The sequence below is a fragment of the Staurois parvus genome, unplaced genomic scaffold, assembly GCF_062004578.1.
Source record: "Staurois parvus isolate SC_StPar_1 unplaced genomic scaffold, SC_StPar_1.0 ptg000693l, whole genome shotgun sequence".
NCBI classification, from domain to species: domain Eukaryota; kingdom Metazoa; phylum Chordata; class Amphibia; order Anura; family Ranidae; genus Staurois; species Staurois parvus.
Genome location: NW_028318489.1, coordinates 670677 through 697496, shown reverse-complemented (window position 1 = coordinate 697496; position 26820 = coordinate 670677). Strand labels below are relative to the sequence as shown.

Genomic DNA, 26820 nt, shown 5'->3' with positions numbered 1-26820 from the left:
GAATGTTTGTTCCTTGCTAAAGAACATTCTTTTTTATCGTTGTTGTTGGTACTCAGCTGGGAGGGGAATTTGTATTTTTAAAGAGAGTATATAGCAAAGTGCAGAGGGTTAATTGAGAATTTTAAATAAAAAACTCACTACCAGTTAAACAGCCACAGTATTGCAAACAAGTGACCTTCTCTGCTTTTTTTTTCCATAAGCGGTGATAGCAAAGTAAAAAATAATCAAAGCATATTTCAGGAAAGATAAAAGCCTACATAGCAATTTGGATCCCATGCAAGCTATAGATGGAACTTGTATAATACATTCAGTGCATTAGATGAAATGAAAAGCTTTTTACATGTTCTTTCAGATGAAATGATGTAGCTTACATTTTAGGTAACATTGATTTCATCATTTAATTCAGAAGTTAAAGAATAAGTGCATTTTAAAACAATGTGCAATTATCCTTGTGGCCCCCCTTCATAGATGCACGCGTATTTAAATTTGACGACTGTGGTTCCGCTCTTTGTTTACATCCACATGTCCAAGTTTTCACCTTCGTAGCTGTGCCTGTGAATTAGTGTCCCATAGTAGGGATGCACCGACATTTCGGTGGCCAAAACGTTTCAGCCGAAAACATCCCTTTTGGCTGTCGGCCAATATGAAAAAAAGCACAGATACAGATGCCAAAAAACCCCACCCCTCGCAGCCGCTGCTGCTTAATGCTTTACATTGCAGAGGAGAGATGTGGGGTCTTCTTGACCCCACATCTCTCCATAAAGATGACCTGTCACTAATTATTTCAATCACAAGGGATGCATGCATTCCTCGTGATAAGAATAAAATGGATTAAAAATTGTTTTAAAAAAGGGATAGTGCAACCCCCCCCCCCCAATAAAATTAAGTAAATAAGAAAATTTAAAGTGCCCCCATCCCCCCGCACATAGTGGTGACCGTATACGTAGGTCGTGCCCACATATGTAAATGGTGTTCAAACAACACACGTGAGGTATCGCCACGAACGTCAGAGCAAGAGCAATAATTCTCGCAGTAGACCTCCTCTGTAACTGTACACTACTAACCTGTAGAAATTTTTAACGCATAACCAATGGAGATTTTTAGGTACCGCAGTTTCACACCATTCCATGAGCGTGTGCAATTTTAAAGTGTGACATGTTGGGTATCTATTTACTCGCCATAACATCCGCTTTCAGATTTTACAAAAAAATTGGGGTATATATTGTGCTTTTTTAACCTCTCTAGCGGTATTCCCGAGTGTAGCTCGGGGTAAAATGTCAGTACCAAAAGCGGTAACCCCGAGCTACACTCGGGCTTATCATGCGGCACTGCATAGGGAGTCCCTGCAGAGCTTACCTTGTCCTTCGCTCCCGCGATGTGTCCCCTGCAGCGTCCCCGGCCATCTCCTCTGGCTGATGCCGGCATCCGGCTCCTGTGTTCCGGTCCCTGTGACGTCGGGACGTACGGGCGCCGCCGGTGGCGGGAAATTTGAAATTTTTTTTACAAATGTAATTTTTTTCAAAACGATTTTACATAGTAAAACATTGCTGTTTCAACCCATTTCACATACATTTTGTCCCTAGTGCTCTGTCCTGTGCCCTGCCTGCATTTTTACTGTTCTTTCTGCCTGGAAACTTAGAAACGTCCATGGCGTCCAAAAAGTGTCCCTTTAGGTCAAAAGCGGTTTTTGACCAGCTAGAGAACAGCGATAGTAAATCAGAACCACTTGCAGAATTGAGTGATGATTCGTGGAGAAATTCGTCAAGACACTGAAAACAATTTTGCGACTTTGCTCAGCGATGTGAGAACTTGGCGCTATATATTTCAAATTTCAGTGTTTTTGGTTTGATTATATTATTGAATTAAATGTATTATTATATTATTTTTTATGATTATTTATTAAATTATAATTTATGATTTTGTGTATCAAATTTTATCATACCCGGGATATTTAATAGACACCTGTTCGGACAGATTTCAGTGAGTTATTCCTAAATATTACAGACCACAATAAAAAAAAACTACATATTTCCATGCAAAATAATGGTACCGTTTTCAGCACCAAAAATCTGAAATAATCATACCGCTAGGGAGGTTAATTAAAGTGTATTTTTTTCCAAAAAATATATATTCATTTTTGAAAAACTGTGCATTCCGGCTTTCAGCCAAGTGCATTTTGAATTTTCGTTTTCAGTTCTATCACCAGAAATTTCATTATGGTGCACCATTATCCCATAAACTTCAATCTATGTGTAGCCAGGTGCTGGCTATATCATTATGCCTTTCAGGGACATTTACATGAGACTGTGATTAATACTTTTTTCCCCTAGTGCCCAGTACTGGGACCCCTACATCACTTCCTGTTAGAGTGAATTCAGTTTTTCTGACAGCAGAGGATCTTGGGACCTGTAGTCCAATAGCCAATACATACTGTATTTCTGAGTGCTGATTGAATGAGAAGAGAGCTGGTCAAACAAGAAGGATGCTGGAAAAGCAGATATATTCTACAGCAAGGGACTGGCTCACTCTCTTGTTGGGGGATTCAAAGCTAAAAACACAAGGGGACTGTCCTTTCTCCTCCAGAGACAGATTGTTGGTCTACTGCTGAGGGACTGTGCACATCGGTTCAGCACAGCGGTGACACTGATGGCCACACCAAGAGTTAATCAGCTTCTTTGCATCGGGACTGTCACTATCTGGTCTTCACACAGACATCTCTACACTGAGCGCTGACAGCCGTCAGGCGGTAACTCTGCACATCCCTGCAACCAGCCAAGAGACTGGGCAAGAACTCTGTTCCTAGGAGGCCGTGCTATTCATAGGATTGGTAAGCGGGCGGGTGCCCAACCTCTTTCTTTCTGACATCACTCTAGAGACACTGCATGCAATAACTTTACACCTCAGTTACTAAGAGATCTTTGCTTTGAGCAGTGCCATGGCTTATCTATTTAACGTCATCGAATTACCAGTATTTACTACTGTTGATGGGCCCCACCATTGCTAGCAGAAGATAGCGGATACCACCATATCAGAAACTTTAAACATTGCAGGACTCAAGTTGCAATCTCTAATTAAAGAGACACTTTCTCTTCTAAGAAGAATGCTATTCAACTTAGCTTACTTATATCTATTTATGCTAGAGTATAAATTTAATAATTCTCTGCATACCCAGTTGTAGCGCTGGTGGTACAGAGGAAGCTGATAAGTCAACAAGACTTTTCTTCTCCCTCTTGCTGCTGGTGTGGCAATTAGTTTAAACCTACTACTCATGACTGTGTAATTTGTTAAACGTTGCTAATTGATTATTCCTATTATTTTACCAGTGTTTTGCTTTTATGCGTTAACTGGGGTTGTATATCCTAAACCCATTATTCCTGTAGCCTACTCTGTTGAACATGTCTAATATAGAGGTTTCAGGAGGGTTGCAAGGTCAGGCAACCACTGGGGACAAGTATTACCAAGCGGCTCCTGCAGGGGTAGCGTTACATATGTATCTGGTACAAAGCATGCAGAAGCTATTTATTAATAAAGTCTTTCAAGCATTAAAAATGAAAAGAATAAAAAAAAATAAATTACAAAGGAATAGTTCTAAAAATAAAATATCAAGGCCCCTTTATCAAACACACTATAAATAAATAAGCAAGCTAAAAAATAGAAGGGGAGGAATGAGATATACAGTACGGATTAGTGCTTGCTAAAAATTAAGAGATCAGATAGGAACAATTTAAAATATATATCAATATTATTTGTAAAGTTGCTTTAAATAAAGGGTATGTATCTCAAATGCCAAAGCTCCTTAACTAATTAAAGGCTAAATCACATAGGAACATTTTAGACTTTGGTGGTATCCAGGGGGGTTTAATCACTTGCTGAATTCTCATTAGTCCCAGACATTTCAATGGTGAGGTTTCCTATATCTCGGTTCCCTGTTACAAGGCTATGGTTGTGGTCAATCTTCCACACACCTGCACTAACCAGCAGCAGGACAGGAAATTGTAATTTTATTAAACGCCAGCAGCTACAACATTTGAAATTCCTTATATTTAATTTTTTGGGGGACACTGAAGATCCTCTTTATCCTCTTGCAGATCAGTGGCGTAATGGTTATGGCTTGCCTCACTTCATTTAGGCACACATGGTATACCTAGTATGCCCTACCACTGGGCAAGCTCCAACGGATGCAGTCATTAACTTAAAAAGAGACCCTGTCACCAGCAATATATTTTTATTTATAAATATAACAGTAATATGGTATTTCCCCCTCTTTGCAATGAATTTTTAATGTATTGCTGAATTCCTCGCAGGGGAAAATGAGAATTTGACACTTCTGGGTGTGCCATTTTCTCTTTCTGGCTGCTCTCTGCTGCTGTTCCCTGGCTGTTACATCGCGTCAAAAATTTTCTCCGGCCTTTAATAAGTTCATAACATTTTTACCCGGGGGGGGGGGGTGTCATATGAAGTACTGTGATATATACAATTAAAGATACAGCCCCCGACCCGTCAAGTCATGGACTCCAAAGTAACATACACATGAATGGCAGGTTTCCACGCAGAACATTGCCTAGAACACTGCCTCTTCTGACTTGCCTTCCTCCCATAGTTTATCCTGGTGCCATCTCTTCCCCAGGTAAGCGACATATATGGATCTGGTCATCCATATGATGTAAAAGAAAACATTTTTCATTCAACGGATCAGGCCACCTTCTTCCATTGCTCCATGGTCCACTTCTGATGCCTTCATACCCACTGTAGGTCCTTTTGGCTGTGGACACTGGTCAGTATGGGCACCCTGACCAGTCTGAGGCTAGGTAACCCCATACCCAGCAAACTGCAATGCATTGTGTGACACCTATTTGAATCAGCATTGCCTTTTTCAGCAATTTGAGCTGCAGTAGCTCTTCTATTAGATCGGACTATCAGATCGGATCCATCAATGAGCACTGGCTAGCCATGACCTTGTTGAAGGTTCACTGGTTTTCCTTCCTTGGACCACTGCAGACCGGGAACATCCCACAAGAGCTTCAGTTTTGGAGTTACTCTGACCCAGTTATCCAGCCATTACAATTTGGCCCTTATCAAAGCCACTCAAATCCTTAGACTTGCCCATTGTTTCTGCTTTCAACACATCAACTTCAGGGACAACATGTTCACTTTATTGCCCGATATATATCCCCCGCACTTTCTGGTGCACTGTAACAAAATAAAAAAAAATCAGTGTTCTCCAATTTACCTGTCAGTGGTCGTAATGTTACAGTATGCCTGGTCGGTGTAGGTCTATGCCTTTCCTGAGAGTTTTTAGCAAAAACTCTTGCAGCAAAACAGAATCAGGTACTTAATTAAAGCTGACCATGCAATAGCAGATTTTTGATGAGCAATCAAACAAACAAGAACAACCACATGAAAATTCTTAGTACCTTTGATGAGTTGACTAATGTCATTCAAAAATACTTAAAACTTTTGTTTGCTTTTAACATTTGATTTAGGAACAAATGGACTTTCCTGAATGAAAACAACATTCATTGCTAAAAATTTGTATGAGTATGATTTTACATTCTGCTCCTTCATTCAATTTTCTTGTCATCACGGTCGAAAACAAACGTCAATTTGACCCCACTAACAATTACAAAATTGAACAAATGTTCTTGAAATAAAAAAATTCTGACAAAATTCTACTAGTGTATAGCCATCTTCATATAGAATATATTCATTTTTAATGGATATATAACTGAACTCCTTTTTTCCTTTTAATATAACTCCCTACAGTCGAGCTTTAAGATGTCCACTGGTTTTAGCTCATAGTGGCATTACTCCACACAGTGACATAAACCATGCAGATTTTGGGTCACCTTATCTGAACTCTCTGTATTGTCTAAATCACACGATCAATGATAAGGGTATATAGGAAGTCCAGGCCTCATACCATTTCCATGTTTTCCTAAGAGAACAGAACTTCCATTTTACAATGCATGCTGATGACTTGGCTGGAACCCAGAAGATCAGAGCAGATAAGAGAAGCCATGGGTAATGAGGTCAGGGCTTGATTTGGAATTTTTTTTGGGGGGGGTTGATTATTTTGGTTGAACTGGAAGATAGGGTTCAGGTGGAGTGGAAGTCCCAAATGTGAAAAATAATAAATTGGCAGGATGTCGATCTGGGTGGGGAGCCGCACTTCCATGGAAACCTTCTAAATAACGTTTTATCTTCAATTCAAGTGCTGTCTTCTGATTTAATGAGGTTTTCCCATAATTTCCTACAGAATAATTGAGGTTTCCTGAAAAGCAAATTCCTTCACAGTTCTCTTGTGAGTACCGTACATAAATTTGTTAAATGTTTTTTGTTCACTTGAATTTTAGGCTTAAAGTAAAGCTATGCTCTGGGAAATACTATAGGCTTTGTTTTATGATTTTCATGCTTATTTCTCAAAGGGAATCTGTAATAAACAATGTGATGGACACGGGAACGCTGCCACTAATATGGGACGATCCCACGATCGCTGCTACCAATATGTGATGAACGCGGCGTCAGACCCCTGACCTGATCTAAAACTCGTGACCGAAAGACTAGCCAATCTAAAACCGCGATGTCACGTGCGTAACAATGCCACACCCAGCTGCACCTTGCACAACGATTTTCCAGCTAATTGGACCACAATGGATGTACCGGCAGCCTGAATGTGATTGTTACTGTTCAGATTAATTACGCAATTAACCCTTCACACTGCCACCACCTCCTTTTCATACAGAGAAAGAGGAAACTCAGCGATATCCGCAATAATTCTATTAAATGGTTGAGGTAATAGTCTGTATAACACGTTCACCACAGGCCGGTTATACAGAGGGTTAAACAAACACAGTAGCGCTCTTTTTAGAGACAGGAATTTGTAAGTTGCAATACATAGCTATAGAAACAGTTCAACAATTTCAGAAGGAAAGATTTATTACTGAAAGGTAAAAAAGTTGCAATAAAAATATTTACAGAAAAAAGATGTAACATATATATATATATATATATTATTATTATACAGTATTTATAAAGCGCCAATAGTTCGCTCAGCGCTGTACATTACAAAGGGGGACAGAACAATAACAATACAATGCAAAACATGAGGGGATTGAGGGCCCTGCTCTTTAGAGCTTACAATCTAGGATAGATATATATATATATATATACATATACATATATATATATATACATACATACATACACACACACACACACACACACACACACACACACACACACACACACACATACATACAGAGAACAGCACAGCAAAGAGATAACAGAGAAAGGTTAAAGGGTTAAAGTATTTGCCAAAGTCCTGGGCTAGCAGATCAAGTTTCAGAGCGAAAGGATACGGGTCTCCCCAGGTGGTATTGATGTTAAATGGGAGAATTCTTCAACTTAGCTCTCTTAGGCCTGACAGCCCATTTTGTAGTTCCCTAGCAGGGGGTGTCTCTGAAGTCAAGGACCAATGCCCCGTTTAGGGAGGGATCATCAGGCGGAGGCCTAAAACTAGAGCCAAAATCTGTCATAACTCATATTTTGCTCATAACTTTTCTAATGCACAAGTGATATTCCACTCGCGGGTAGATTATTATGCAGCTGCCTCTGAGGAGCGGGTGGATATGAAATACATATTTGAATGGTTCACGAGATCTACTTTTCTGAATTCCTATGTATTCCAGTCTGGGAGTGTGACCTACCAAACTGTTTGTCTCCGCATGGCCAATCTGAAGATATGCCTGGTTTTTATGTAAGTCTCTCATACTCCAAGATATGAGACATAGGGGAAAAATGGATTTTTAAAAAGGTTATCTGGTTTCCTGCTTCTCTGGAATGCCTTGAACTCCTGGGAAGGCTGCATTATCTTTTTACGAGGTGCTAAATTTTACAGGTTCTTTGGACAGTGAGGCCCCAGCTCCCTTGGGGGTCCTATAGGTCATAGCCCCCCTGCTGGGCATTGGCTTGTGACACTTTTAACACACACACGCTGCCATATGTCACTGTGCCTCTCAGAGAGGGAGGGGGAAAGTATGAGGGGAGAAAATGGAGATTAACAAAATGGAGGCTGCGTCCTTCACTGTGTGCACGCTTATTACAAACAAGTTTATAAAAAGTATGTATCCATAGAGATGTTGGACAAAAAAAAAAAATGTCTTTATTTGAAAGTAAACTCAAACAATGTACGTTTTGTACACCACTACCACATGCTGCTGATATTAAATAAATGACTGTCAGACCCACAAATTCTTTTTTTGTCTCCTCAAGCGGGGGTCTTTTCAGATTTTATAGATCTGTATGGTCACTGATCCACAAAACACATTTTTTTTTGCAAAGGTAGCTTCTGTGTGATTGGTAGGGATGAGCTCAGGTGGGTTTGGATTGTAGTGAAAACCCACCTGAGCTATCAAGCCAGGAAGATGCCTTGGCTGCTTGTGATTATTGGTCCCAGTGACCACATCCTGGTGGAATAGCCCAGGCAGGATAGGACCAGGATCTAAAAACACATGAGCTCATCCCTGGCGTTTGGCTGCAAAGGCCAAGCACTGTCCCATGCCCCCCCCCCTACACAGAAATTTCAGGTAGTGTCTCTGTCTCCAATGGAGTGCAGGAACAGAGTATATGGAAAAATAGGACTTTGTAGAGACAATGTTATCTTTCCTTGCGTGGCCTTTAAAACAAAAAACTTAACCCAAAAGGGGAAATGTCTCTTTTCCTCCTCCTCCTCCGCCCTTCATCTGCCTTTTTTGGCCTAGTATTGTTTGTAGGGGGAAGCAGGTACCTAGTTTTCAGAGGTACCCTCGCCCACTTCTGCAGGAATCGCCTAGGCGATTCCACTTGAATTTCTTTCCAGAAGGCTGTTGGTCCATTCACAAGTGTCATGCATGTGCAATGAGGAGCAGCTGGCTTCCCAGAGTTAAGATACTGACACCAGGGACCCGAAGACCGATGAAGAACCGATCCAGGTGAGGATGGCGCTGGATCCCTGGACAGGTGAGTGTCTGTTCATTAAAAGTCAGCAGTTATAGTATTTGTAGCTGCTGACTTTAAATGTTTGAAGAATCAAAAGTTGAAAGGATGACCGCACTCCAATGGTGGAACGGATAAACGAAAATTACTGAAGTCTTCAGAGCATTAAAATACAAAACATGACTGGTCCAAAACAGAGGACAGTTAACGCATTTCAGAAAGAGTATGACAGTGTATAATATTACTGCTCACTTTATTACTGTCACTGGTGATGTTAGTGGCAGTTAGTCAGTTCCCCCCAGCGTCAGTTAGTAATCAGATTGCCCGAAGCACTGTCACAGTCCTATTATAAGTTGCTGAGTACCGCCATCAGTAGTATGAAAAAAAAATTACAGTATTTATACCATAGTTTGTAGGTACTATAACTTTCATGCAAACCAATCAAACACTTATTGAGATTTTTATTTTTAAATCAGAGACATGTGGCAGAATACATTTTGGCTATAATTTATGAAGAAGTTTGACAATTTTAAATTGGATATGTTTTATAGCAGAAAAGTAAAAAATATTGTTTTTTTTTTTTTAGAATTTTGGTCTTTATAGAATAAACAATAAAAAACCCAGTGGTGATCAAGTACCACCAAAATTAAGTTCTATTTGTGTGAGAAATATGATTTAAAATTTTGTTTGGGTATAGCGTTGCATGACTGCACAATTATCAGTTAAAAGTAGCGCAGTGCTGTATAAAAAATAATGGCCTAATCATGAAGGGGTAAAATCTTCCGGAGAAGTAGTTAAACATATACTTTAGTAAAAAATACACTGAAATTTTAAAAGAGCACAAGTACAATGTAATCCCTACAAAAACAAAAATTCATGCCTGCAAAAAGGTTGACAAACCAAAATATGCAAAATTATATATAGGCAGCACTTTAAAAACTTGTACACCCCATCAATATACACTTAACCATAAAAGGTCACTTTTTAAAGTACATTTTTATGTACTGGAATGCACAGTGACTGACACAACCAGCAAAAAAAAAAAAAAAAAGTTAAAAAGTGACCACCACCAGTAGGTTTGTTTGTAAACAAAGTACATGTAATGACATAACTAGCTGTCACAGTACTCCAGAGCCAACCACTGCAGTTCCCAATCACTAGTCCAAGACTAGCAGCTGTCATTGACAGTACAGCTTTAGGGCTAGGTGTGTGTACAGGTGGAACAGAACACAGATTAAGCATTCTCTCAACAGGGGTCACCATGCCAAAGAACATTACTCTATAGACTGAGGTTTACTGGCAGGGCCTGCTGTTACTGAGGAAGTGTTGTTGCATCTTTGATTCTACTATTGCAAAGAGTGGTCAGCTAATTTTCTACAGCTGGGGGAAGTTGTGGTATTGGCGGAAACTCAGCTGGCCAACATGAGATGGACTTTTTCCTGATTAATGTGAAAAATCCCTTTAGTAAAAAGAAAGTAGCTAATAATGGCAAAGTGTATAAGCATCAGGGTGTAAAAATACTCAAGCAATCAGGGTTAAGAGAGCCAATATGAAAGTTCATAGGCACCTTCGTCAAAGTCTATACCTGTGCCCAACTTCAAAATAGGATTTGAGTATGGAATGTTCACAAAGCTGATTACAGGTCACCTGCACTGCTTGCAAGTGCCCAAAGACTAGGCCTACTATGACTGAGGAGGCATTGAATTCTACTGTACACAATGTATGTGCTGGAACTTATCCAATAACACATTGCTCACCGTGGTCTTCTGAAGGCCAGGCCATACTGCTGACATGCCAGGCCCACCGTGGGTGTGTATACAATAGGCATGAACCTCTCGATGTCTGAAGTCAGCACGCGATAGAAGAGCTTCTCATTCCTGTCTTGTAAAGTCATCAGGATGATGTATCTGAAGGATAACAGAGGTGAAAAATTAAAATAGAACTACTGTGCTGTATGTAAACCATGTGCTGATTTTTTTCTTTGCAACAAAACTTTAAATACGGTGTGGTAAAAAACAAAAAGCCAAGGCATTTGAAAGAATCTGTGTTCCTTTTGGACCATGAGCCTCCTATGTCTTGGTTCTGTCTACAGCTCCACCAACTCTTCTGCCACATCTCTTCCATCTGTGAATAAGTGAAACTTGTTCTATGTTTAGTAACAGGTTAAGATAAGCCATGGAGATGGTTATGAAATTAAAGCTCACGCCAAAGAAAATGTAATTCTTTTTTTTGTTACTTGCTCTGGACATACATTCAAAAGGTCACTTTATTAGGTATTTACTTATCATCCCCCGCAGCTATCACCTTTTTTATCACCTCCCCCTTCCTTTAGATTGTAAGCTCCACAAGCAGGGCCCTCACATTCCTTCTGTACTGAAATGTATTGTAATTGTACTGTCTCCCTTATATTTTAAAGTGCTGCACAAACTGTTGGCGCTATATAAATCCTGTATAATAATACTACTAATAATAATAATTAGGTACACCTGCTCAATTGCTTGGTAAGCCAAATTGCTAATCAGACAATCACAGGGCAGCAACTCAATGTATTTAGGTATCTAGACGACTTGCCAAAGTTCAAACCGAGCATCAGAATGGAGAAGAAAGGGGATTTAATTGACTTTGAACATGGCATCGTTATTGATCCCAGATGGGCTAGTCTGGGTATTTCAAAAACTGCTGATCTACTGGGATTTTCACGCACAACTATCTCTAGGGTTTACAGAGAATGGTCAGAAAAAGAGAAAACATCCAGTGATGTCAGAGGAGAATGGGCAGACTGGTTGCTGTGACCTTCATATGGTAGGGTTAGAATCTGGTATAAATAACATGAAAGAATGGATCCACCCTGCTTTGTATCAACTGTTCAGGCTGGTGGTGTAATGGTGTGGGGGATATTTTCTTGGCACTAGCAAGGTGTACCTAATAAAGTGGCTGGTGAGTGTATGTTGTAAGGTACCAGAAATAGAGACTGTATCAGTCATTGCTAATTTTTCGCATTCAAAAGTAGCATAGGTCGATAGGGTGGGCCACCTTGAGCACAAAACCAAAAGATAATGACACCTAACCTTGCTGCTGTATCTAATGAGCATTAATCCCTGAAATCACGCATTGGCACAGCCCTAAAGGAGAAGGTTTTCAAAGCTATGAAGCCTACTGGTTCTAGTTGGAGCTGTGGTTTGGATGCTCCTGGGCAGCGATGAGCTTTGGGCATGTTCGGACTAGGATCCAGACTCATGTATACAAGCCCACCAGAAAGAAGCCACTAGTCTAGGCCAATTTTATGCATCCAGGGCTTACCCTGACCAACAGTGGTACATGTACATGCCCCTTGTATACGTGCAGCTGTGGGGAGGAGAATGCCCCAGCTGTAGATGATTAGCCTGCACAGGCAACAGTTTCATGGCTTGCTCGTACATGTGGGTTTGGATCCCAGTCTGAAAATGCTTGAACTCATCACTACTCCTGGAGTTCAGCAGGGTTTCCTGTAATATGCTGGTATAAGTGCAAACTTCCAGCACTTAAAACAAATCCACAAAAAAAAAATTGCAATACCACACAAGTGTAAAAACAGCCCTGTTACAGCTACTGTAAAGTATTACCTTAAAGCCTATGTGTAATTAAAAATAAATTAGCACTACGGACAGTACTCACTATGTACTTAAAATGCACTGTGGAGTTTGTGGTGACCCACGGAGTTCACTCAGAGGAGTGAAATTCATATTTGTAAGGCCTGACACTGCTTTTTATTACTCTGTACTTTTGTCTTCTTTTTTTTTTTTAATTAGCAAGACTTTGAGGTTTGGCATTTTATACATACAGTAGTTATACTGGTCCAGCTTGGAGCAATGTAAGTATCTATATACCATACCGATGGGATCCCTCAAAAACCTGGAAATCAATGTAGTAGATACCGCTATGCCAGCTCCAGCCATCCCCACTAGCTGCTACACTGTGAACACAGAATCTCAGCCACTCAACACAGGTGCCATTCACACAACGCTTTCCATTTTTAAAATGAATGCAAAGCATACTCTGCATGGATGAGGTGGCGAGGCAGGGCTGTCCACCTCATCCAGTCAGAGGGCACTTTGCATTCACTGAGAAAAATGCAAATAAATCTCAGAATGGCGAACGACCTCCTGTTTTCAGAATGGAGCAGGCCAGCCAATCGACATGGGACCCAGAAACAAGTGGAGATCACTGGAGTAGCAGTGTCTGCTAAAGTGATTTCCAGTTTCTAGAGCAGTGGTCTCCAAACTGTGGCCCGGGGGCCAGAAGGTGCCCTTTACTTGCTTTTATCAGGTCCTTGGGGCGCCAATTCATCCACTGATACCAACAGTATTGAGAAAAATACCAACAATATGGCATAATTCCCCCCCCCCCCCCCCCCTCACTGACACCAATGATGGAGCACAATTCCCCCCAATGACACCAACAATGGGGCACAATTTCAACCAATGGCAACAACTATGAGGCCCAAAGACACCAATGATGGGTCATATATCCTCCCCATTGACACCAATGGGTACTGTTCCTCCATATGACGTCAACAATGGGACACTATTCCTCCCAATGATGCCAATGATGGGGCAAAATTTCTCCCAACAACCCCATCAATGGGGCCTACTAACACCAATAATGGGGCATAATTCCCCTCATTGACACCAATGATGGGGAACTACTCCTGCATATGACACCAATGATGGGGCACAATTCCTCCTAATGACACCAATTATGGGGCACAATTTCTCCCAATGACACCTACAATGGGACCCAATTCCTCCCACTGGCACCACTGATGGGGCAGAATTCCTCTCACCGACACCAAAAATGGGGCATTGTTTTTTCCCACTGACATCGGGACCTTTTCTTCTCCCAATGGCCACAGTCCAGCCCCCCTAAAGTATGAAGGACAGTAAACTGGCCCTTTGTCTAGAAAAGTTGGAGACCCCTGCCCTAGAGGGATCCCACAGGTATGGCATATACATAATTACTCTGCATTAATTTCAATATATTTAAAAAAATGCCATACCTGGGTTTATTAATAATACAGACATTGATAAATATCAAAATCAATGATATTAATCAACACCCACTTCTCACTGTTCGATAGGGGTAGGTCAGCAATGAAAGACACATCACAAACTGTAGGTGAAAAAGATTATATTGTATAAAGAATTAAACGTGAGCAGCTTAGTTAGTGGTAAGGAAATATTACATAAAACCAGATTTCTAGAGGCATAAAAGTCCCCGACAAAGATTTACATTGACAACTGATACGGTCAAATGTGACCTACCCCTATCGAAACGCTGAGAAGGCAGTGTTGATTAGTAATAATTTTCTTTTCCTTTTTAATGTCTGAATTTTTATTTGTTTAATCATTCCCCAATTTCTCAGAGAATTGCCAACCATAAAAAGCACAGTGGCGTGCCTTGCGAATGTGCATTGCGCTCTACGATCAGAACTCCGCGGGTCACTGCTGACTCCACTGCACAGTTTTTGAACGTATCATAAAATTGCTACTGTGGCATATATAGCCCTGTGGAGTACAACAGAGAGCAGATAGCAATTTTCCCACTTTGCAAGGAATGAGGGAACATCCATTTAAGGGATGATATAACAGTCTAGAAGGCCAAAAGATTATGGGACATGTTTTTGAAGAGACCTGGCCAGTTATTACAGAGCTGAAATAAAAATTCAATTAATCCACGTCTTCAATACGGTATTCTGTCACCACCTAAAGGACTGAGATAGAACGGATGTAGATATATTCATTAGGATTCCTCTTAATCCATCAGCCATGGCGTGTATGGGAAATGGAGATTATGATGTAAATTGCAGGTATAAAAACAGAAACCTGGTATTATAAAAACAAAAACGTCTTTAATAAAAATATTGAAATAAAAAAAAAAAAAAAAAAAAAAAAAAAAAAACACACAGCAACCTGGACAACCTTCAAGAGAAATATTTCTGGTCTGATTGTCAACGTTTCTGTTTTGTACCTGCAATTTACATAATAATCTTCATTTCTCATACAAGCCATGGATAATGGATTAAGAGGAATCCTATTGGATTTATCTACATCCAACATAATTCATTCCTTTAAGTGGTGATAAAACACCAAGCTGAAGATATGGATTGAGTTAATTTGCTGTATTACTACCTGATTACAGTTTGCCAAAGAGAGAGAGAGAAATATATTGTCCCTGGATTACAACAAACAGGTCCATTTGAACATAATGTATACTGTTAAGTGCAATTCTTAAAAGAGTAACTCCACTTTCATGGGAAAAATAATAGCAAAAATAAAAAAATAGTAATATAGCATTTATGATTGCAACAGAAGTCACATTGTAATTGAATGTTAATAAACTTTCTCTCTTTTTCAATCTGTAGCCCTGTAATTTTTTTTTGTAAAATTCAATGCAATATGGCATCCTGGAGGTGTTCTATACACAGTTTATACACAGAACAGCTTCCAGAAATGTAATTTAATTGCTTATGTGATTGGCTCACTGATTATCCCAGAACTGCACTAAGATACAAGTCATATTTTGGGCATCCCCTGCAACAAAAATGTAATTTATGGGGAGTTGCTAACAAAGGGAAATCGTGTCTACAGGGATGCAGACCCGGTCACGTTCCTCATCAGAGCCCTGCAAGTGCAGCAGCTGATTGATAATCACACACACACACACACACACACACACACACACACACACACACACACACACACACACACACACACACACACACACACACACACACACACACACACACACACACACACACACACACACACACACACACACACACACACACGCGAGCTTCATAGAATGGGTTTCCATGGCTGAGAAGCTGTATCCAAGCCTTGCATCACCAAGTGCAATGCAAAGCGTTGGATGCAGTGGTGTAAAGCACGCCACCACTGGACTCTAGAGCTGTGGAGACGTGTTCTCTGGAGTGACCAATCACGCTTCTCTGTCTGTTGGCAATCCAATGGACGTGTCTGGGTTTGGCAGTTGCCAGGAGAACAGTACTTGCCTGACTGTACCGTGCCAAGTGTAAAGTTGGTGGAGGGGGGATTGTGGTGTGGGGTTGTTTTTCAGGGGTTGGGCTTGGCCCCCTAGTTCCAGTGAAGGGAACTCTTAAGGCATCAGCATATCAAGATATTTTGGACAATTTCATGCTCCCAACTTTATAGGGAACCGTTTGGGGATGGCCCTTTCCTGTTCCAACATGACTGCACACCAGTGCACAAAGCAAGGTCCATAAAGACATCGATTAGCGAGTTTGGGGTGGAGGAACCTGACTGGCCTGCAAAGAGTCCTGACCTCAACCCGATAGAACACCTTTGGGATGAATTAGAGCGGAGACTGTGAGCCAGGCCTTCTCCTCTGACATCAGTGCCTGAACTCACAAATGTGCTTCTGGAAGAATGGTCAAACCTTCCCATAGACACCCTCCTGAACCTTGTGGACGGCCTTCCCAGAAGAGTTGAAGCTGTTATAGCTGCCAAAAGGTGGTCCAACTCAATATTGAACCCTACAGACTAAGACTGGGATGCCAGTTCATGTGCGTGTAAAGGCAGGCATCCAAATACTTTTGACAATATAGTGTATATGAAGGAAACAGTTCCCACCTGCACAATATTGGATTATGTATTTCCTGGAAGGTACTGTCATTTCTGCTTACAAATGAACAACGGAATGACTAGGTCTCACTTATCAACACTCTGGGTGTATTCCAGTGAGGCTTCATGAGGTAGATACATGGCCTACACCTATAGCAAGGGTATTATTCAACTTAAGTCAGAGCGGCACAGTTTGTTTTTATCCACATTTGTCCCTTATCTGCACAGGCAGTTTACTGGTGAAGGTGAACTAACCCTTTAAGCAATAAAGTGCTGCTTGTGTTCTACTGGAACATGGTAAAATAAAACACTACTGCCTAAACCTGCCAGCATTTACCCAACTGGAACAGGGCCACACAGATATCAAATGGATATTAAACAAACTTTTAACATACTTGTCCAGATCGCTGGCCTTTGTTTCATAACTCTTCGTGACACGCAGAACTTGTACATCTTGGCTCAGGAAGCATGGAGGAAGGAGGCCGTGAATGCCAAGCTGCAGACGTTCTTCAAGTGTGAATGCCATTCCCTGACAAAACACAGACAGAATATTGTAATGACCACCTGTAGTAACATAAAACAAAGCCTTCTCTATATTCAAGAGAATAAAAAAAAGATAAAGAGGACCAGTCCTGAGTGTGTTTAATGTAGTCACTGGCATTTAAAGCTTAATTACATGCAAATGGAAAAATCTACATTTCAAATACATACAAAGAGAGCGGTGTTACTTGTCAAAGGATTTTGCAGGTCACAGAGAATAGGGACATGTAACATTGGAGATTCTCAAGTTTACTGGCATCATAGACCCTTTGACACTCGCCCACCCTTTACTAACTCGCCCACCCTTTACTTTATGAAACTTGCTTTGATAGAGCACTTTCCATACTGTATTATTTAAAGCCTTAAAGTGCTATTAAACCCACAACAGTGAAATCAGTCTGTATATGCAGTAAAGCATGCTTGTTATACTCACTGTTTAACCTAAGGGGTTAATCCCCGGCATTGTGTAAAAATGCTGTTTGACTCAGTCTTCTCTGATCTTCCCCTTCTTCCACTGCCCTCCTTTTATCTCCTGATAAGACATGTGGAGACACTCTGCACATGCTCAGCTTGGTGTGTATTGCTAGAGTTTTTTTCGGAGTGCATGTGATCAGCACAGGGCCAATCAACACTGCCCAGACAGAGGTCAGGGGTTCTACCTACATCCTCCTCCAGAACAGAAAGAAAACTCCTCCTACAAACTTTATCCAGTGCTCTGCTGGACACTGATAGAAGTCACAAGACTGCTCTAACTGCTGATGAGAAAAGGTATTTAGCAGTTTATATTTACTAAAATAATTGCATTTCTATGTTGTGTGTACTGTGAGAGACCAGATAGAGCGAATGCGGGGTCCTGGGTTTAGTAACGCTTTAATAAACACTTTGAAATATGAAATGTTTTGCAAAGCAAGCCTTGGTGATGAAAAAAAAAAAAGGTTTCACTCCCATGACCTAACTTACTTTATTCTATGATAGTTGTGATCAATATATAAGGCTACAGGGTGGTCTCAAAAGTGGCCCATAACTTTGTAAAGGGGCCAAAACATAATATACAGCATATGTAAGGCTAGAGAAGACATTGAAGAGACTGTGGACATATTACAGGAGTTGGCCATAGACTGTGGACACGTTACATGTTGTGGTTGTAGACTGTAGACATGCTGCAGGACTAAGGACATGTAACATTCGATGACTAGAGATCACTTCCAATACAGCCATTTTAAAAACCAATGCTCTCCCTGAAGGGAAATGTATGTCTTTTAGGTCTGTCATTTTGTTTTCCCCACTATATTTTGTACTAACATGTTGATTAATTGTTTTGTATTATACCCAGAATGAGTTAATGAAAATATGCTATGTTAGGTTAGCCTTGGTAGAGGAGATAGTATCCAATTATTTCTTTGTACTAACAGCACCTGTTTATGATATAATTAAAAGTCAAATACTTCTGTCCCATAGGAAAATAATTGTTGGATACTTGTAACTGATTTCAAGGCCTGAGAAAGTCATGTTCACAGCCTTGACAAGTATCTAGCGAGATTCTATTGTATGTAGTAGATAAGTGTTTTAAAACAATTTACAAACTTTTATTTCTGGGGAAGTGAAACTCCGCTTCTCATCACTTTTCAGAATTGACGTCAATGTTTGTCTTTTTGTATTCAGCCAATCAATTACTGACAACTCAGCTTTTTGATACTCTGTGCCCCCCACCTTTCTTTTTTCTGTTATATTAATTTCCTTCCCGATAATAAACTGGAGAGATTGATTTTACCTATCACTGTGTGTATGTCTGTTGTCTTTTCTGAGATGAAGTCAATCTCCCCGACGCGTCCGTACCTGAAACCGACTATAAAGACTGATAGCCAGGGGCTATGGACAACCTTTCAATTGGAGGTCCCACCGAGATCGGGAGGTCAACCCATTTGCGGTCACCCGGTAAGATAAACAAAATCTGTCTGTCTGTCCGGCTGTCCATGGGCTCTGACTTAACTCTCGATCTCTGAACTGTGACAGGAGTATTCCGGGAATACTTCATTGAGTCTCCGGGAGACTCAGATAAGGAAAGGTGATTTATGTAGACGGGGTCTACATTTGAAATACCTAGACAGGGTCTAGGTTAATTACAGAGTCTTGACTAGTCTGTTGAGGGTAACCAACTTTCTTTTCTTTGCTTCTACTATCAAATGCATATAGTATAAGATAATTTGTTTATGAAAATAAGTGAACCCGGTTGGTAAGTTAACGAGTCAAAGTAATTGAAATAGAGTCAATATTTAAGTTCTTATTGTCTATCTTTTGTTGAGAGTGATAAGTGGTTATGTTATACTAGACCCGCTCCGTACTGTCAGCTCCATACTGTCAGAATATATCTTTCCTTCTCCAAAGAGGACGTGATTTTTTCATTGCAGCACAGCAGCAAATCCAACCCACAGCCCTATCCCCTGTCCCAGTCCAGGACGCGGTGGAAGACCAATCTGAACCCCCACCCAAGGAATTCCTGATTCCACATAGAATGAGGGAACCTTTTTTACTGAAGGATTAAAAGAGATATCAGGGTCCCTATTAGTAGACTTGGCAAATAAAGCAGGAATAGATAAAATTTTCAGTCCCGGAAAGGCAGGTAGAACCAGATACAAACCAAGCAATATTCATTTCTCACTGTAGGAGACATGTTAATAATTAAATGTTTAGAAATAGAGGACATTGACTGTATTACAAAACAATGTTTTTCAGTAATTGATTTAGCAAATGCATTTTTTAGCGTCCTTGTTGATGCAGAGACACAGCCCATTTTTGCTTTCTGTTTAATGTCTCAGGGTTTTTTGTAGATTTTTCTGTAGTCTACTCAACTGTTCTCCAGGTCACTCTGAAGGAGTGGACACCGTACTATGGGTCAGTCCTGCTGCAGTACGCGGATATCATCTGCCTCTGCAGTCTCACTAAGGGGGCTGGCCTGAGGGATGGGGAGAGTTTGTTGAAATGTTTTTTTGAAGGTGGACACAAAGTGTCAAAGAAGAAACTACAATGGTGTAAAACAAGTGTTAAATATCTGGGTTTTGTGTTTACAAAAGGAGGAAAGGAAAGTCAGTCCAAAGAGAGCTGTGGCTCTCCTGAAACTTGCCCGCCCACAAACCAAGAAAGACATGCTCTCCTTTCTTGGAGCCATTGGTTACTGCCGCCAGTGGATACCTGACTGTTCCCATTATGATAAGTCACAACCCAGAGAAAATGTCAGAAATTGTTAAGTGGTCAGATGACATGGTTGATGCATATGTGTATTTGAAAAATGCAATGGTAACTGCCCCAGGCCTTGACCTTCCTGATTATGTAAAAATGTTTCATGTGTATGCAAGGGACAATTGTAAGACCATGGCTGGTGTACTCACCCAGGAGCATGGAGGCAGACTTCGCCCTGTAGTTTTTTTTCTCAAAAATGGTGCCAGTTCAGGTCCAAGGCATGCCTGCGTGTCTCAAAGTGTTGGCATTTTATGTTATGACTGTGGAGATGTCTATGTCATTCACCTTAGGACACCCTATGATATTGCACACTACACATAATGTAGCTATTTTACTAAGAAATATACACACTCAGCACATGTTCTCCCAACGATTCAGCGGATATGAGGTTATCTTGATGAGCAACCCCATGTTGCATATCAAGTATAGCACAAACAACTCAGGTCCAGCAATGATCCTAAACGCACTGTTGGGTCTCAAATTGTCAAACGATCTAGGACCCGAGGTTTATGACTGCCTCAAATCCATTGAGGCTAATATTTCACCCAGACTAGATTTATCAAAGATTCCAATCCCAAATGCTGATGTTGTTTTCATAGATGGCTCCTGCACTAGGCCAAATAACATTTATCATGCCAGCTATACTGTAGTTAAACTCCTTAACACCGTTATAGAAATAAAACCAATCAGCCCAGGCTGCTGAATTGATTGTTTTCACTAAAGCATGTGAACTGTACAAAGATCAGTCTGTCACTATTTACACGGATTCTAATATGCCTATGGAACAGTGTATGACCATGGTGTATTATGGTTTCTCAGAGGCTACATAGGAGCTGATGGGAAAAGGATTGCCCATTCCCAACTAGTAGCCAATTTGCTCAAGGTTCTCACACTTCCCAAGGAACTTGCTGTCATACACTGCAGAGCACATACCAAAGGGGACGATGATATAATAAAAGGTAACGCTCTAGCAGATTATGAAGCAAAGAAGGTAACTCAATAATAATTTGCTTTACTGCAGATGCCCACTTTATGCCCCATCTTCCCAGATGATTCCCAATTGATCACAACCTTGTAGCAGTCAGCTTTCACAAAGGAGCTCGAAGACTGATGCTACCCTATTTTACAGAAGAATCCAAAGACTGGATTCATCTGCAAAGAGGGGAAACCATGCATCCCACGGTGTAGCGCCCTGATATACATTGCACAATACCATAGGATAGGACATATAGGATGGAAGACAACCCTAAAACAACTCCAAAAAGATTTTTATATCACAGGAATAGCGGAGTTAGTACAAGATTATGTGAAAAGATACATCACATGTATCAGGAGTAACCCAAACAACCCAAATAAAGCCATGCATCAACACCTGCCTTACCCCACAACACCTTTTACACATTTTCAAATTGACTTTACACACATACCCCAACCAAAGGGAGGACAACAACCAGCTTGTGTGGTCACAGATGTGTTTTCCCGATGGCCAGAAATGTACCCCACAAAAAGAGAACGATGTTATCCGCAAGTTTCCATTTTTTTTTACAGGAAAATACCCACACGTTCCAGGCCGGAGATCGTATTGTGGTGAAACAGCTGACGAGAAACAAGAAACAGCAGGATTTCGTCTATGGACCAGAAACTACGGTCGTAGCAGTAACTAGAACAGCAGTTCTCAATGAACATAGTTCCATCTGGATCCATGCTTCCAGAGCGAAGCTGGTCGAGAAAGGCCCAGGACCAGACCCAAGGAAACAGGAAAGGAGGTACTAACGGGGGCAGAAAGCCCTGACCTCGAACAGGACAATCAAGGAAAGGGGGTATTAACGGGGGTAGAAAACCCTGACCCTGAAGAAGATGAATTGCTTCCCCAATTTTGGACCATGGTTCTGCCACTTTCTCCTGATTATACTGATTTTGTTGGCATCTAGCCATGGTGAAGTGGTGATAATACAGGACTCAGGCCACACCATATTGTGGTATAACTCATCAAATACTGAGGTTGTCACCTTTATTATTAATTACTGCCAAAGTGTACAATGTTCCCATAACTCCCACTTACTCTGGATGTATAATATGTATCATACTGCACATGATGTTAGCTATGTATATATAGATGCCATAGGGGTACCAAGAGAGATTCCAGACAAACTCAAGGCAAAAGACCAAGCAGCAACTGGATTTGAGTCTATATTTTTCATTGTCACCGTAAATAAGAACATTGATGGATAAATTATATTTATTACAATCAAACAAAGATTTGTTAATTATACTAGGGATGCCCTAAAGGGAACTGCTGAACAATTAGAAGCCACTTCACAGATGACATTCCAGAACAGGATAGCCCTAGATATGATCCTAGCTGAGAAGGGTGGTACATGCAAAATACATAGACATGGTAGACATTTGTTGCATTTACATTCTAGACAACACAGGCCCAAATGGCAAAGTCACATTAGCCATAAAGAAACTTGAAGACTTGTGTATAGAGTTTAAGAAGAACTCCAGCTTAGACAACTTTTGGGATCAGTATTTTGAGTGGTTCACTAGCTGGAAACACACTAGTGCAGCTTGCTATTATTATTCTGATTATATTAGTTACCATAGGTTTTGTGGTTTGATGCATCCTCCCGTGTATTAAGAAGCTTATGAACAAAGGTATAGATATGACTATGTATGAAGAAGTGATCTAAGAACAAACTGCCCCACTGAACCCAAAACCTAAAGAGTACCACAGTTATCTAGCCAAATACAAAAAGAAGCAGAAAAAGAACTATGTTGTATAAGGGGGAATAAAAATCATATATGTAAATAATGATTTTAAGAGGGGATTGAAGGGAAATGTATGTCTTTTAGGTCTGTCATTTTGTTTTCCCCACTATATTTTGTACTAACATGTTGATTAATTGTTTTGTATTATACCCAGAATGAGTTAATGAAAATATGCTATGTTAGGTTAGCCTTGGTAGAGGAGATAGTATCCAATTATTTCTTTGTACTAACAGCACCTGTTTATGATATAATTAAAAGTCAAATACTTCTGTCCCATGGGAAAATAATTGTTGGATACTTGTAACTGATTTCAAGGCCTGAGAAAGTCATGTTCACAGCCTTGACAAGTATCTAGCGAGATTCTATTGTATGTAGTAGATAAGTGTTTTAAAACAATTTACAAACTTTTATTTCTGGGGAAGTGAAACTCCGCTTCTCATCACTTTTCAGAATTGACGTCAATGTTTGTCTTTTTGTATTCAGCCAATCAATTACTGACAACTCAGCTTTTTGATACTCTGTGCCCCCCACCTTTCTTTTTTCTGTTATATTAATTTCCTTCCCGATAATAAACTGGAGAGATTGATTTTACCTATCACTGTGTGTATGTCTGTTGTCTTTTCTGAGATGAAGTCAATCTCCCCGACGCGTCCGTACCTGAAACCGACTATAAAGACTGATAGCCAGGGGCTATGGACAACCTTTCACTCCCTCCAACCATTAACTGCTGGCATGTGAGGGCTGCACAACAAGTACCAAGGGCCACAGGTTGAACACGAAGGCTTGTTGGCAATCAATGTAAACTACTATCAGCTACTAGTACCCCTACGCAACAATAAGAAATAATCTGGGTAAAAGGATATATTTCATGATTACAGCAGCTCTTTATTTAATGCTATATTCTGCCTTCCATTAGAACAGAGGTACTTAGCAGTAGTGAAGCCATTAAAAAAAAAAGTCAAAGTCACTGTGACCCAGCTGAGTGTAACATCTATTTCATGGGTTATACAATTATCATTCAAGGTTGGGTACTATTTACTTACATTAATGCACATAAAAAAAGGAAGGCCCCTATTTGCAGTCACATGCACGGCTCTTAGTTTTTTCCAGCTAGGCCAATTTTCTAATCAGTAACAGCTTTAAAAAGGCATGTAATACCCCATCCATTAAGTGTAAAATTACATGTCTGGTGCAATTAGTGTAAGCTGTTAACATAGAGCTATTAAAAGTTAAAAAAAAAACCCACACAAAATAAATATTATTATTGATAATAATAATTATATATTTAATAAGTAATAATAATAATATTTATTTTGTGTGTAGTTTTTTTTTTTTTTTAACTTTTAATAGCTCTTTGTTAATGGCTTGCACTTATAACGCCAGACATGTAATTTTACACTTAATGGATGTTTAACGGTGGACTTAAAGATGGACTCAATGGTTATACACACATTTAGACTGCTCAATGTTAAAATATAATAGTAAACATTAAATTAATCAATTGAAAAGGTGAGTCAAGATCGTGATAGAGTCACTGCAATATAAAATACATAATGATCAGGGATTAAAAGGACAATTTGATTTCTAGTAATCTGCGAACATAAAATGGTGTGAGTGCAGGTACTGAAAGATCAACCACTAAACGATCTTTCATGGAGAAATCTTTCTATAGGTATGTAATAATAGAAACATAGAAGAAAGACGGCAGAAAAACACCAAGTGGTCTTTCATCCAGTCTGCCCCATTTTTTTCCTTTTTTTTTTTTTTTAAACATTTTTGTCTGAAAATAGATCTGTGTTTATCCCAAGTATGCTTAAATTTAGAGCACTTACTGTCGACAAGCTCAGTCTCTCTGCTGGAAGTCTGTTCCAAGCATCACTGCTTTTATTCAGGCACACGAAGGATTTTTTTTTTTTTTTTTAAAGGATAAGTTCACATTTTTGTAACATGTAACATAAAATGAATAGACTGCCCCCCGCCCCGATCCCTGTTGTGACAGCTATCAGGGGATCTTCTCCCCCCTGCTAGCTGACACAATTTTTAAAAAATGCAGTCATGCAGGGCTCCACCTGCCCAGGAGCGTCACCCATTCACAGTATTCTGTAAATGGGAATTCTATAAGTTCCGACAACCTTTGTGGCTGACAGCTTGCATTTCCCAATGAACTACCAAGGCGCTATTTATTCAGTCTTCCTGTCAGTAAGTATCTGCCTTCCTGTACATCTGCAGGATACCTGCATGGTGCAATGCTTTAAGAGCAGGGGTCTCCAAACTTTCTAAAGAAAGGGCCAATTTACTGCCCTTTAGACTTTAGGGGGGCTGGACTGTGCTCAGTGAGAGAACAATGCCCGATCTTTGGTATTATGCCTCATTGTTGGTGTCAGTGGCCTGAATTATGCCCTGTTTTCGGTGTCAGTGGCAGGAATAATTTCTCAAAGGGTCAGATAAAGGCAAGCAAAGGGCCACATCCGGCCCCAGGGCCGCAGTTTGGAGACTACTGCTTTAGAGCCTCCAGAAACAAAAAATTATAAATTCACATTTTTTTTACCTGCAAAAAATTGTGCTTTTATCATTTTTTGTTAAAGGTGAACTTATCCTTTAATCTCAAAAAATGCTGGAAAAATGTTAGATAAAAAAAATGCTAGTAGTAGTGTTTTAATAGAGTCTTAGTAGCTTTTAGCAGAGTTTTGGAGCGTTAGCATTTAATTCTGTTTTTACAGTACATGTAGAGGAAAATAAAAGCATTTTAGAAGCTAGTTTAGGAGCACTTGGTGTTTTTTTTCTGCTGGAAAAACACTCCAAAAAAAAAAAAAAAAAAAAAACTCTACAAAAATTATTTTTTTCTGTTCCGAGAAGCTCAAATAAATGCTAATAGCCAAAAGTAGTATATATGGGCACATAGGATAACATTTTTTAGCTTCTATGAGCAGAAAACAAAATGCTAATAACTTCTAGGAGCTTAAAAAAAGGGCTAGTGTGTATTGAGCCTCAAAAATATTTTCTAAGGTTAGTTTTGAATTCTCCTGCTATGTCCCCGAGTTCTTGAATTCTCTTGCTCATGTCCCAGAGTTCTTGAATTCTCCTGCTCATGTCCCAGAGTTCTTGAATTCTCTTGCTCATGTCCCAGAGTTCTTGAATTCTCTTGCTCATGTCCCAGAGTTCTTGAATTCTCCTGCTCATGTCCCAGAGTTCTTGAGTGTATGCAACCCCCAACAATACCTTTCTCAAAATTTGCTCTCTTTTTGTTATATAGGTTCAATAAATGCAAAAAAAAATATATATATATAAATACTAATAATAATAATAATAATAATATTTATTTTGTGTGTGTGTGTTTTTTTTGTTTCTTTTAATAGCTCTTTCTTAACAGCTTACACTAATAGCACCAGACATGTAATTTTACACTTAATGGATGTTTAATGGTGGACTTAATGGTTACATACACACACTTAGCCTGCTCAATGTAAAAATAGAATAGTGAGATGTAAACAATCAATTGACAAGGTGAGTCAAGATCGTGATAGAGTCACCTGCAATATAAAATACATAATGATCAGGGATTAAAAGGACAATTTGATTTCTAGTAATCTGTGAACATAAAATGGTGTGAGTGCAGGTACTGAAAGATCAACCACTAAACTATCTTTCATAGAGAATTTTT

At 39.9% G+C, this 26820-nt stretch overlaps 1 protein-coding gene and 1 long non-coding RNA gene across 3 annotated transcripts in view; one reads left to right on the top strand and one right to left on the bottom strand.

Moving 5' to 3' along the window:
* The window catches only part of LOC149446260 (NADP-dependent malic enzyme-like), a 279632-nt gene that overhangs the window by 174355 nt on the left and 78457 nt on the right, over nucleotides 1-26820 (bottom strand). For both annotated transcript variants that reach the window (XM_089652763.1, XM_089652762.1), the window contains exons 3-4: nucleotides 17006-17139; nucleotides 10731-10880 (exon numbers count right to left, since the gene is read on the bottom strand). In XM_089652763.1, the coding sequence (XP_089508889.1) occupies nucleotides 10731-10880; nucleotides 17006-17139 (284 nt within the window). The remainder of the gene's footprint in view (nucleotides 1-10730; nucleotides 10881-17005; nucleotides 17140-26820) is intronic.
* Nucleotides 18396-23754, top strand: LOC149446262 (uncharacterized). Its single transcript, XR_016306228.1, has 2 exons — nucleotides 18396-19085; nucleotides 21936-23754. It is a non-coding gene; the product is annotated as an uncharacterized LOC149446262 (long non-coding RNA).